Source organism: Sturnira hondurensis, unplaced genomic scaffold, assembly GCF_014824575.4.
Source record: "Sturnira hondurensis isolate 20B ecotype Veracruz unplaced genomic scaffold, ASM1482457v3 Scaffold0014384, whole genome shotgun sequence".
Lineage (NCBI taxonomy): Eukaryota > Metazoa > Chordata > Mammalia > Chiroptera > Phyllostomidae > Sturnira > Sturnira hondurensis.
In genome coordinates this window covers 15,805,741-15,818,828 of record NW_028087015.1, presented here as the reverse complement: position 1 = coordinate 15,818,828, position 13,088 = coordinate 15,805,741, and the positions used below count along the sequence as shown (strand labels likewise).

Here is a 13,088-nt window from a genome sequence, read left to right as displayed (position 1 = left end):
ATCAACAAAAATTTAATAAGGGCCCAAACTGCCATAAACCCAAGGGTCTTCAGAACAAAGCTTTGATTAATATATGTCATGTGGAAATTAAGATTTTCATCAAGTTGTAAAATATTGCCTATAGGGTAAGTAACATCAGGCGTGCTGATAGCAGTAAAATGAGAACAAGTAATGAATATTGATGAAAGTTGTTGTTTAAGGTTTTTCATTCCAAAGGAAGTATTTTTATGATGGTGGAAGAGAGAGAGTAGGACGCAGGAATAGGCAAGGTATAAAACCTGGTAAAAATTAAAAGCAGAAACTATAATCACTCCCCAGAAAATCTATGTATTCACTCAAATTATGTTTTTCCAGTGCTAGATTTTAAAATCTCAATACCCAGTAGAGCAGAGCATCTTTTTAGGGAAACTTACTATGCATTAGAATAGAGTAAAAAATAAGTTTTTTCTATTGGAAAATATACACAGGGGGAACTACACCATGCTGCTTCATGTCAACCCCAAAACAAACTAGGATTTCTCAAATGTAATGAGCATGAGGTTGCTCAATAATAACATTTATCTGGGCCCATAAGTGGCACTTATTCAGAATGCAGTTGCTGTTGCAAGGAAGACAGGAACTACTCATTTTACTGAGATGCTTATTAAGTAGAATGTCTCCCACTGCAGCTCTGTGCACCTTTCCGTGACATTGTGGGAATTAAGTGAAAAGCAATTTCATTGAACCCAAAGCCCAATTTTCGTTTGAGCTTCTGGCTCTTAATAAAACAAAAGCAAAGCTATTTTTAACAAAGGAGTCTGAATTTCTTTGGCTAAAAAGAGGGACTCCTCAGAGAAACAGTATACCCTAGAACGAAGGGGACGGTTTTGCACCTGGAGCACAGGACGGGGCTCCTGCATGTGGCTAGTTACACACCTGGCGCCTGTATCACCTGTGTGCCCACCTGGGCACCAGAGTGTGGTTCAGGTTGCAGCCAGATCACTGTCTGAGTGGACAGGTGTCTACATTAGCATGATAACAGTGTAAAAATGACACTCCAGTTAATGCATGGGTCAGCAAACTTTCTGTAAAGGATCAGATAGCATTTTAGGTTTGGTGGACCAATAGGCAAATCAAGAGTATGTCAATACTTACGTAACAGGAGAGGGAAAAAATTTCCACAAAATTAATATTAATGAAATCCAAAATATAATAAAATGTTAATAGTGTGTTTGTGATACAGGTCTATCAATAAGAATAGAGTTGTTTGGGGGAGATAACATTGTTGCCTAATTGGGGTTCAATGTTAGAGTTTCCTACTATCAAATCTATTATAAATATTCATCAGTCAAAACTGGTTTTAGCTCATGGGCCATTCACAGACAGACGGTGGTCCAGATGGGACCCAGAGGCTGGGTCTGCTCTAACACAGTGTGGACTTTATGTGTTCATGGGTATAATGCTAGTATTCTTCTCTGAAATATAAAAGTAGATGCTTTGCCCAAGTATGTTTTAGTAAGGTAGCCCTTTGAGTCTAAGTGATTCAAATTAATTTCTGTGATGTTTTTATAAGATTAATGAACACTATCCAACATAGAATTCAGGAGTAAGTGGCCTGGTTGGATTCATACAATTTTTCTTTTCCAACTGAAGGCTACCCATGAATGAGTAGAAAAAGCAATATACAGAGTTTTGGCTGGCATTTAAAAAATTGAGTAGAGGAGACTAGCATGGATTGTACTACCCAGAGTATAGAAAGGCTGATTTTAGTGATCTAAAAAAAGGAGTGTCAGACTTGTGTGTGCATTGCATGTGTGAGTCTAAGATCTGTTATTAGTAGGGGTCTTGAAGTCAAATATGTGCAAAACACCAAGAAGGGCAGGATTTACCTTTCCTAAAAGAACAAATTTTTTAAGTCTCCTAGATGCTAACAGAGGCACAATATTATCAAACATCTCCAGCTATTTAGTGCTAATAAATCATGTTGTAATTGATGAGTATAAAATAATTTGAGTGGGTACAGTGTTGTTTTCCACAGTAGATGGTGAGTAATCAGATAAATGACATAATTTTGTCAGGAAAATGTTCTCACATTGCTATAATTGTTTTCTAAATTAATCTACAAATGTGAGTGCAAAATAATCTAAACTCACTCTCTGTTTATTTGTCAGGGATTGCTATTTTAAAAATTATAGCTGCATACCATTATTAGAAAATGATAATTATAGTTGCAGAGATAGATATTTTTGTAATATTTTAGTTTGTGTGCTACAGTCAACTTCAGCATGGTATTTTATACAGTTTGTCTCCTTTCTGGTAAGAGTGATTTTCTCTTTGTGTGAAGTGGGATGGTTTGTATCTCAGAGTGAAGTTTCAACCTCCCATTCATTTCTCACTTGGCCAGCCCTTGGTAGGGATGCACCTGGTCATTGGAGCTGAATTTTCAGGTGACATGAGATACTCAAAAGGGTGACATGAGATACTCAAAACGATGACATGATCTGTCCCCATGGACCATCAAAGCCCAGTGTTCCCTCTTCATTTGAATATAAACTATATCATAAGGCCATTGGGGACCATCAGAGAATTGAGATTAGTGTCTAAATGGAAGTGGGTAATATTATCAATATCACTGTCCTTCTCAACATCTTCATGAGTGTCTGAAAAACCTTTCACATTTATGTGTGGAGGAATGGAAGGGGGAAGGTGCTGAGTAAACCAGGAATTTTAATAAAATTAAAATCATAAAGAATTCAGCTCTTTTTGCCTCAGTCTAATTTTAGCGGTTAAAGCTAAGTATTACCCAAATTGTCAAACAATTAATATGTTATATGTGATACTGTGTATGTGATGAGTGGGTATGCATGATTATCCAGCTCTGACATAGTGATATATATAAATACACACACACACACACACACACACTCTTGTATAGACATAAACTACTAATTGCAATACTTAGTGTGTAGTAAAGCACTTTTATTGGTCATGAACAATGTTTTGAAAATAATTCAGTGGAGTAGAGCAGAGGAGATGGTGATAGAACAGAAAAGAACCTATCAAAAATATACCTACCTTAGTAAGGATACTTTTTTCTCTCTACTCCATTTATGGATACATTTATGTGTGTGGCTTGGTATGTATAAACTGAGCTGCAGGGTAATATTTCAGATTGTGGCTCATTGCTAAAACTTTTTAAAAAATAGTGCTGAAGTCATAGCAGCAGCAATGATTAGCATGTGCCTTTTATTCTCCTACATATTTTGTATTTTATTGCCAAGTGCCAGTGCATAGTAATTAGTAGATTATTTCCCAGAAATGCATAATACTATTGAATTTAAATAAATGTTTTAATGTTTTGTTCCACGTGGCGTGAAAACTATTATATGGTTAGCTTTTTTATCTGCTGGTTATTGTAGTTGTCTAATCTGCTATTTTAAGCTTTTTAAAAATAATAATAAGACTAAGGGTTGATTTACAATAACCCAATAATGCCAACCAAAGAATTAAGAGACTGAGTGTGGAAATATAATGTTAAACATTCGGCCCTGGGACAGCGACACTTGGCAATTAATTGTGCCGTGAAAGGGATTGGGGGGAGAGATGCCCATTTTGGAGGAAGGAGAAAGGATGGCAGATGGCCTTCTGATTCTGAAGCCAAAGATCTTGACTGTCTAAGTATACTGGGAGAAGAGAGTTTGATCCTCTCTGATACAGCTCCTAATGGCACCATGTGTTGAAGCAGAGATCCTGTATTTTTTATGAACATTACATAATCTGTTGTCTCCCTGTTGCATATAAACCAATCCATCAAGAAATCCAACACTGTAGAAGCTTGAGAATTCTCGCAGTTCAAATAGAACAGTGACTGGGTTCTTTTTTCTTACCATATTGTTTTGCTTTGAATGTATATGGAGGGTAGGCTTATAGAAATACCATGTGCCCGACAGGTTGCGTGGTCATTATGCATGATATTTCACCAGTCATCATTGGCCAGTGCCTATGAACTACATGTAAGTGCATTACTTACAGTGTGGGTCTCTGAGTATATAAATTAGGAGTTGCTTGTTGGAACTTTAGAAACGATGTAGAGAAAATCATACCATGCTTGCACTTCCTGTTTGTGAGCAGAATGAAAACAGCCCCTCACTGGGGCAGTTTTTCCAGCAGGAACAAATTCTAGTTAATTCCAACAGTAGTATAAAGTGAACTTGAAATTTAGGGTTTAGATAGAAATTTCATGTAACTTTATCATGAATTTTTTTTTTACATCTTAGAATTCCTAGGTGGTGAAATACAATGATTGTGAATGTTAATGGTTTACAAATATGGAAGTTTTTAAAAAATAATTGTTATGTGATTAATGGTCCCAAGGTGAACATATCATGCAATTCAAGGTTCCATGTTTTTATCCTTTTTAATCACTAGTATGGTGTAATTTTTGTATTCTGCAGTTTGTAAGTAGACATTTAACTTTCTGACATTTCTGCCTTTTAGTTTACATAATGTGAATATGAATATTGATGATGTCCTACTTTTCGAGGGGGAGGGCTTACTCCTGTGAAAATCATTCTGCAGGGTTCCAAAGTGCAAGTCTAGAGAGGAACTCTGGCAGCATTTGCAAAAAGAGGCACCTTTTTTGTAAGTATTTACATTTATGCCAAACATATATTGTGAACTTCGTGTACATGCAGTCTTTGTTGAGACCAGAGCCCTGGCTTCTTTATTGGAATAATCTAACTCTGTGTCAGTTCATTCAGCTCTATTACAGAATTACATGTCGAATGTGTGCTGTGGTCCAGTTGAATATGAGGTACGGACGCAATGTGCTTCTTTTGAATTCACATTGCTCACCATTGGGAAACTCCTATTTCAAAAAAATGTAGAAATAAATACAAATTTAAATAACTATTTACAGACACGTGAGCCCTAAAAATGGTTGAAAAGTGGCTATGAAAAAACACAGATGGTGATGACAAGAGCCTTCAACTTTGATTCCATTTAATGTAAACAGTGTGATGATGCTTTATGTGCATTTGTGGTGCTGTTTTCAGTTGGACTTTTGGTGACTGAGAAAGTGAATAGGTACCTTACTGAAAAGACTCTCTAAGCTCACTCAGGATTTTTTTTTAAATAGAAACATTCACTAAGTTTCTAATGTGCATCTGGAAAAGAAGTGTGGAAGGATTTGAGAGTGTCTCATTGGGCTACCCGATTTTCCAGAAATGATGCTGATGCCGGACATGCCTTTGCCCCCAGTGCATGGAAAGTCCCTGCACCACACCGTCGGCCACCTGCACTTTTCATCAGAAGCAGCACTTTCTTGGGTTTCACCATTATGGTTTGATCCATCTGCTTTCTTGATAATTGTCTGATGTAAGTCTTTTCTCCACAAGAGCAACATTGGCTCACTCCCCTCAAGGCTCATCTTTTAGTTCCTTGTATGAAACGATCACCATTTTTCAACGCTGTGAGCTCAGGGGAAGCAGAAGGTGTTTGGTTAAAATGTCAACACCAAAAACATTGGCAAATGCTTTTTGGCAAAGTCATTTTAATAGTTAAATTGTTTGTGCAAAATATAATGAGCTACTAGAACTGAAGATTTTTCCTTTCAACCATATAATTTTAGCGTTATTAGGCCAAATTTAAAATAATCACAAAATGTGCGCTGTCTCATTAAATCGCACTGTAGGTATTTGCCATTCCGGTGCCCAACCAGTAAGGTAGCTTCGTCTTCTTGTTAATTGTTCTTTGGAAAGGGAGCATTAGAGCAGGGACCAACATACTTAGGCTCTTTCAAGTGAATAAAAATCTCTTAAAGGTCTCATTTATCTGGGTCCCAGTTAATAACTGATGACATGTAGTTGAGGCACACAACAGACATCCCCTGGGGATATAGATCCAAAAGAAAGTGTTGAGATGTTTTCACACCTCGGAGTAGACAGTTACAGACTAATGAAATCAAACCCCAGCCCACAGAGCATAATCAACAAATCACTCATTCCCGGGCCCTGGGTAACTATGGAGAGTGAGCCCTGGGCTGCTGGGGTGGGGGTGGTTTGGGAGGCTGCATCAGGTCCAATCCTTGAGAGGCATGCCCTCCCAATGATCCCCATCCACCAAAAGTAGGCCTCTGATCATCTGTGCATTTGTGGCAATTCAGGAGTAGGAGGCATTTGTCTCTACTTATGATGCTCCCTGGAAGAGTTCCACCTTGGAAGCCAACCCATAATGGCAGCTTCTTTATTAAAATATGTGCAGTGGAAATTATGCTAATTAAGCTGCAGTGTAATTATAGACTAGAAAGATTCTTTGCACTCTGAATTAAATTGTTGTAGATAAATGTGCATTAAGTTAATAGTTTGCGGCTAATTACGAAAGGTAAAGGAGAGGAAGAGAGGTAATCAGCTACACGGTGTTGTAGAGATGCTGCCGTCCCAGGCAAACCCTCCCACGACAGCCCAGGAAACCCTGTGATGAGAATTCTTCCAGCATTTGTCTGATTTTCAATACTACAATTAAAATAGCCACTGGCGACCAATTAACCCATTTCACTCTTATTTGTCTGTGGCATTTACTACAGCAGAGAGTTAAATGTGGTGACGCTGTGCAGCTTTATATCCTATCCCAACTGTATTTGTAGAGTTATTTATTCTTTACGCTTTTGTGTGCATTTATGATAATTATGAAAATGAGGTGAGGCTCCATCATCCCAAAGTGATTTTGCCATGCTCAACTAAAACTGTATCCCAGGAAATAAATTCTTTTCACTTAGAATTTTAAAAAGCTCAGGTGGTAGTCATAGGCCTTTTGTTCCAAAGCTGTCAATTCAGAGGATCGGTGCAACACCATTATCACGCTGCGGTTACATGAAAAAAGGTTAGTTATTTAATTCTTCCAGCTAAAGAGTTCTAAAACATATCAGTAGGTGGGTGTTCATTGATCAAAGTCACGTGAACCAGCTAAATCAGAGGTGCCTTTAAAAAATACACGATGCATATAGGTATGTTGAGTGATTTATCAACTAATTTCAGAAAATTTAATGTTCACTTGTCCTCTGAGCAGAATGGCTTGACACCCAGTTCTGGAGAGTTCCGAGAAGTTCCGGCCCAGGAAGCAGGAGATGTAAGAAGGACTGGTGTAGAGAGGTCCTTCACAGAGGGGGTGGCGGTTTGGTGAGAGGAGAGAGCTTGTTTACGGGATGTCACAACTCACGTTCTTCTGTGTTTATGGGGAACTTTGATTGCTTTTTCTTTTAGCTGGAAAACCCACAAAAATGTTTCACTTTTACCAATTCCTTTAAAGTTCTGTCATTTCTCTTCTCCATTTACCTTATTGCTGTAGTCTTCCATATAGATCATTTCAGACACTAACAATCAATAGCCCTGAATATGAATGGGAATTTCTAAATCTTTGATGTATGTGTATGTTCTTTGCATTTGTAGAAATTTCTCTTTTGACTTAATAAAATTTAGCCAGTTTCTGTTTTACTTCTAACACGTTGTTACATTTCTCTTGCCAAGGGAGTTTGGCACAAGATTTTTAACTTTCAGCCTCATTTCCCTCACCTATCAATCAGTAAAAAATTATGTTCTTTCTCAAAAAAATTATAGCAAGGGTTAGCAAACTACAGTCCATGGGCAAATTTGGCCCACCGTGTATTTTTGTAAATAAAGTTTTATTAGAACACAGCCACGCCCATTTTCACTCTTCATCTGTGCTGCTTTGGAGCTACCGCTGCAGAGTTGAGTAGTTACAACAGAGCCTGTGCAGCCAGCAAAGCCTAATATGTTTATTTTCTGTCCCTTGACACAAAAGCTCTGCGGTTCCCTAGGTAAGAATATTATATTTGTATGTTTGTGTATAAAACATATGCAGCATGGAACATAAGACTATGTGTGTGTACATGTACATATGTAGCAGGTATGTAAAGGTTTTAGCATAATGCTTGGCACATTAAAAGCATTTAATATATGTCGACAACTTTAAATGTTATTTGTTAAATCCAGTTTTACTTTGTTGTTAGAAAATTAGCTGTGAAGTGGACATTGATGAGATACCATTAAGCCGTCAAATTAATCACAATGAAAATATTTTTCTTCCAAAGTGCTTTCTAAAGTAAAGGCTTAGTTAATAATTTAAGCAGATGTGGATTGTAAGAAAATAGGTCATGGCCCTTGGCCCAGTGTATGAGTTTTCTCGGGCTGCCATTAAAAACTACCACCGACATGGGTGGCTTAGAACGAAGGAAATTTATTGTCTCAGAGCTTGAAATCCAGGTCTCGGAGGAGCCGGGCTTTCTTCAAAGGCTCTAGGGGGAATCCGCCTTTGCCTTGTTCCGGCTTCTGACGGTCCTCCTCGGTGCTCTTTGGCTCACACATCAGTCCAGTCCCTGCCTCTGAGTCACATAGTGTCTCCCTGTGTCTCTCTCCCCCTGGTCTTTTCCCTGTACCTCTGTGTCTGAAGTACACTCTTGTTATAAGGACACCAGTGGATGTGACCTTATGACTGTGACACTTCTGTAAGGACCCGATTTCCAAGTGAGGTCATACCCCAAATAAGGTTCTGGAGTTAAGACCTCTTTGGATCTTATCAGTATATCTTGTCAATATATTGTGGGGGGAAACAATTCAATAATAGTATTCAAACAATTCAATCCATAGTATTCAGTAACTATTCTTTGGAAAATTAATAAGTCTCATTTTGTTTTATTATATATATTAGATCAAAACAAATGATACAAACAAATATTCCAATCAGCCATTTTGATGACTGGAACTGAGAACAAAGATTGACCAAAATGCTGTTAAGATGTTGATTTAAAGGTAAACATGAGGTTTCAGACAACATGCCACCAGAGGGAACATGATTTTAGACACATGGAGAGAAGGACCCTGGCCGGGTCTAGGAAGACCTTATCTCCTCCACCTGAGTGCTCACCCCAGCACACCTGGGACACTGTCCAGCTGTTGCAGCTCCCAGATCAGGCATGTGCACACACTGGAGAGTGTTCAGGGGAAAGCGAGACATTCTCCGAATCAACCCGAACTGGGATCCCCAGTTGGGGGTGTGCGAGAGAGGCAACTGGTCAAGAGATGTTTTTCTCACACATCAATGCTTCTTTCCCTCTCTTTCTCCCTCCTTTTCTTTCTCTCTAAAAAATAAATAAGTAAAATACTAAAAAGAATAAAATCCCAGACTAAGAATGCCTGGTGTTGGATGAAAGCATGTATGAAAACTGTGGAGCAGATGGAAGGGCAGAGAGGTACACAGTCATTACAAAGGCCTGAATTCAAGGTACATGTTGGAAAATGCAAAAAGTATTGTCAGAGTGACCCGTGAGGCCACTATCGATAGGGCTCTTCATGCAGTCATCTATTCTCCCAGACTTAACACTTCTTAGTTCTCTTGTCCATTCTTTCTCCCTCTCTTCTCTCCTCCCACCCCCACCCACCTACAGACAAACACACAATATGCACACTTGTGACCCTATTTCCTATATAGATATGTATCTTGGTTTTTTAAATTGAATACCCTTTTGTGAACATCTTTCTTTTATTACATGTATTGTGTACACATAATTTTAAGGACTTTAAATATTCTATGGATATAGCACTCTTTAACCATTCTTCCTGATTGCTGTATATTACGTACAAAATGGGTCACCATGGAAAAAAGATCTCAGATATCGTGAAAGGTCTCAGAGGTCAGGGAGAGCACCAGATGGGCCCAGGCAGAAATGTGGAGTCACTGCAAAAGGAAAGTCTAAAGTTTATCCTCAACTGGCAATGAGATGGGGGAGGAGGTGTTCTCTCATCGTCCCCACACACTTAAAATCACTCAACAACCTGAGTTCACATGTCCGGTGCAGGTTGGACCCCATGGTGTCAAGGTTCCTTTCGCCTCTGAGATGTTTGGTTTTGTAAGAGCCATTAGAAATTTCTTCTGGAGCATGGCAGGTCAGATGTCAATAAATTAAATGACTGACAGGGAAGTGTTTTTCTCTAGGAACAGTTTTTGAAAAATGTATGTTGTTGAAAGGAGGTAGAGAGATCAAGAAAATCAGCCCGTGAATGTAAAATGTGCCTCTGAAATGCGTGACATCTTTCGTAGATGAAATGTGATTTAAACAACTAACATAGGTGATCTGATGTTTAACCTGCGTGATCTGATGTTTCACCAAAAAAACTTTGCATGAGACGTGGTGCGTGAATGGGCACGTTGCCGTGATGAAGCTCTCAATCTTCTGTTGCCCCTAGCTATGGCCTTCTGAATCATCTGAATAGTTTCTCCTGAGGAATGTTCAAACTTAATGCAAAATTTGATGCAGGTTCATTGTTCTCCTCACTCAGTCATTTTGAATGTGACAGCCACACAGTGTATGTGCTCACTCGGCAGTGTCTACTGCCCCCACTGACTGGTACAGTGAAGTCGTCATTGTTCACACATGCACATTCCAGTCCACTCTCCTTGGCTGCCAGATTACATAGATGTTGCCCAAACTGTTCTCATTATATTAACAATGGCTGGACTTTTTCCAGACAGATCTCATACTTCCCAAGAACACTAAATGTAATGTTACTTCCTTAATGGTTGTCAGTAACATTATTAACTTTATTTCTCACCTTTTTTTTAGGTCATTGTCCTCTTTTTACACATTAAAATTCCAAATTACATGACTCCTNTATTACATGTATTGTTTACACATAATTTTAATGACTTTAAATATTCTATGGATATAGCACTCTTTAACCATTCTTCCTGATTGCTGTATATTACGTACAAAATGGGTCACCACGGAAAAAAGTTCTCAGATATCGTGAAAGGTCTCAGAGGTCAGGGAGAGCACCAGATGGGCCCAGGCAGAAATGTGGAGTCACTGCAAAAGGAAAGTGTAAAGTTTATCCTCAACCGGCAATGAGATGGGGGAGGAGGTGTTCTCTCATCATCCCCACACACTTAAAATCACTCAACAACCTGAGTTCACATGTCAAGTGCAGGTTGGACCCCATGGCGTCAAGTTTCCCTTTTGCCTCTGAGATGTTCTGTTTTGTAAGAGCCATTAGAAATTTCTTCTGGAGCATGGCAAGTCAGATGTCAATAAATTAAATGACTGACAGGGAAGTGTTTTTCTCTAGGAACAGTTTTTGAAAAACGTATGTTGTTGAAAGGAGGTAGAGAGATCAAGAAAATCAGCCCGTGAATGTGAAATGTGCCTCTGAAATGCGTGACATCTTTCATAGATGAAATGTGATTTAAACAACTGACATAGGTGATCTGATGTTTAACCTGCGTGATCTAATGTTTCACCAAAAAAACTTTGCATGAGACGTGGTGCGTGAATGGGCACATTGCCGTGACGAAGCTCTCGATCTTCTGTCGCCCCTAGCTATGGCCTTCTGAATCATCTGAATAGTTTCTCCTGAGGAATGTTCAAACTTAATGCAAAATTTGATGCAGGTTCATTGTTCTCCTCACTCAGTCGTTTTGAATGTGACAGCCACACAGTGTATGTGCTCACTCGGCAGTGTCTACTGCCCCCACTGACTGGTACAGTGAAGTCGTCATTGTTCACACATGCACATTCCAGTCCACTCTCCTTGGCTGCCAGATTACATAGATGTTGCCCAAACTGTTCTCATTATATTAACAATGGCTGGACTTTTTCCAGACAGATCTCATACTTCCCAAGAACACTAAATGTAATGTTACTTCCTTAATGGTTGTCAGTAACATTATTAACTTTATTTCTCACCTTTTTTTTAGGTCATTGTCCTCTTTTTACACATTAAAATTCCAAATTACATGACTCCTAAAATTATTTGTATGTTATAATAAGATAATTATTTTGTATTCTCATTTGATTTTCACTGGAGACCTTGTGTTTTTTAAGCCCCTTTTCTAGTGTGTAAGTTAAACTCATTAGGAGATGTAACAGTTTCAAAGTACATGCCATTATTTTATCCATTACAATGATAATTTGGTTTTTAATAGCATTTTATGAGCCACACTTTCCAAAGGGGTCTGACCTCCAGGGAGTATCATGTTGTACTTTTAACCTCTCTGCATAGGTGAGGGTTTGTTTACTTAAAATGCATTTGTACACCTGCTCTGTTTCTCTTCTTCCTTTTCTGCTCCTCACTCCTAGCCCCAGCACGTGAAGCAGTGAACATTAGGATGCATCACTCAAGGAAGGCCCATCTCAGCTGGTAATGGAACAGCCCAGGGCTGCAAAGTGCCCTAGAGGGAGTCACAGATGGGTCGGAGAAGTTAGGTTTTTAAAATATCTACACTTTAGGACAATTTCCAGTTAGCTTACACGAATGTGTCTGGTATTCTTTTATGAGATGGTCAGTCACATGTGACCACAAGAGGAGACAGGAGAGGCTCGGGAAAATGAAGTTTATTATACTCACAAGTCCTAGGGACAAGAGGCCTGGAACACCACATGGCCACATGGCAGACACCGAAGTGGTCAGGAGATGAAAAGAGCAAGTTAGCACTTAGGACAAGGCCTTCATTGGGGTCTCTGTGGGGAAAGCAAGGCAGGACAGGGTGTACAATTTAGGATTGGCTGGTGTGAATAATGTCACCAGGCTCTAAACTGTATGAATGGTCCCCAGTTGTCTGGCTCCCAGCCCTGGGATGATTCAGGCAGAAAAATATTCTTACTTTCCACATTCTGTGGTGTATGGCTGATAGAGAAGGTGAGGCCCTGGATGGGCTACTTTGCATATCAAATGCAAGCTCCAACTGGGCCCTTTGTTATCTCTAAGATTTGGCAGCCTCTTAGAGGGATTTGGGCAGTCTCTCCCCAGCCACAAAGGTTATTTTTAAGAATTGCAACATACAGAAAATTAAAAATATACTACGATGTGTTTGCCCCTTTAAAAATATTAGTGGAAAAGTGTAGGAGATGATCTTCCCTCTGGGCCCACAGTCTGGGTGCAGGTGAGCTTAATTCATTCCACTCTGTGTTTGAGGTTCTCAACAATAGATTTACATTCTTTCTAGACCTTTTATTTCTATCTGGTGGGGGAAAAATTAACAAAATTAAGGCACTGTTTGTATACATTATGTTCTATTCTAAATAGTTTCAAAATTCTTGT

The 13,088-nt window shown here is 39.0% G+C and overlaps 1 protein-coding gene across 3 annotated transcripts in view; it reads left to right on the top strand.

Annotated features, from left to right (window-relative positions):
* Positions 1-13,088, top strand: part of CTNND2 (catenin delta 2) — an 837,284-nt gene that overhangs the window by 556,248 nt on the left and 267,948 nt on the right. Inside the window, exon 10 of one of the 3 annotated variants that reach the window (XM_037063010.1) lies at positions 4,558-4,620. The exons of the other annotated variants lie outside the window; for them this stretch is intronic. Coding sequence (XP_036918905.1) covers positions 4,558-4,620 — 63 coding nt within the window. The remainder of the gene's footprint in view (positions 1-4,557; positions 4,621-13,088) is intronic. 3 annotated transcript variants of the gene reach the window in all.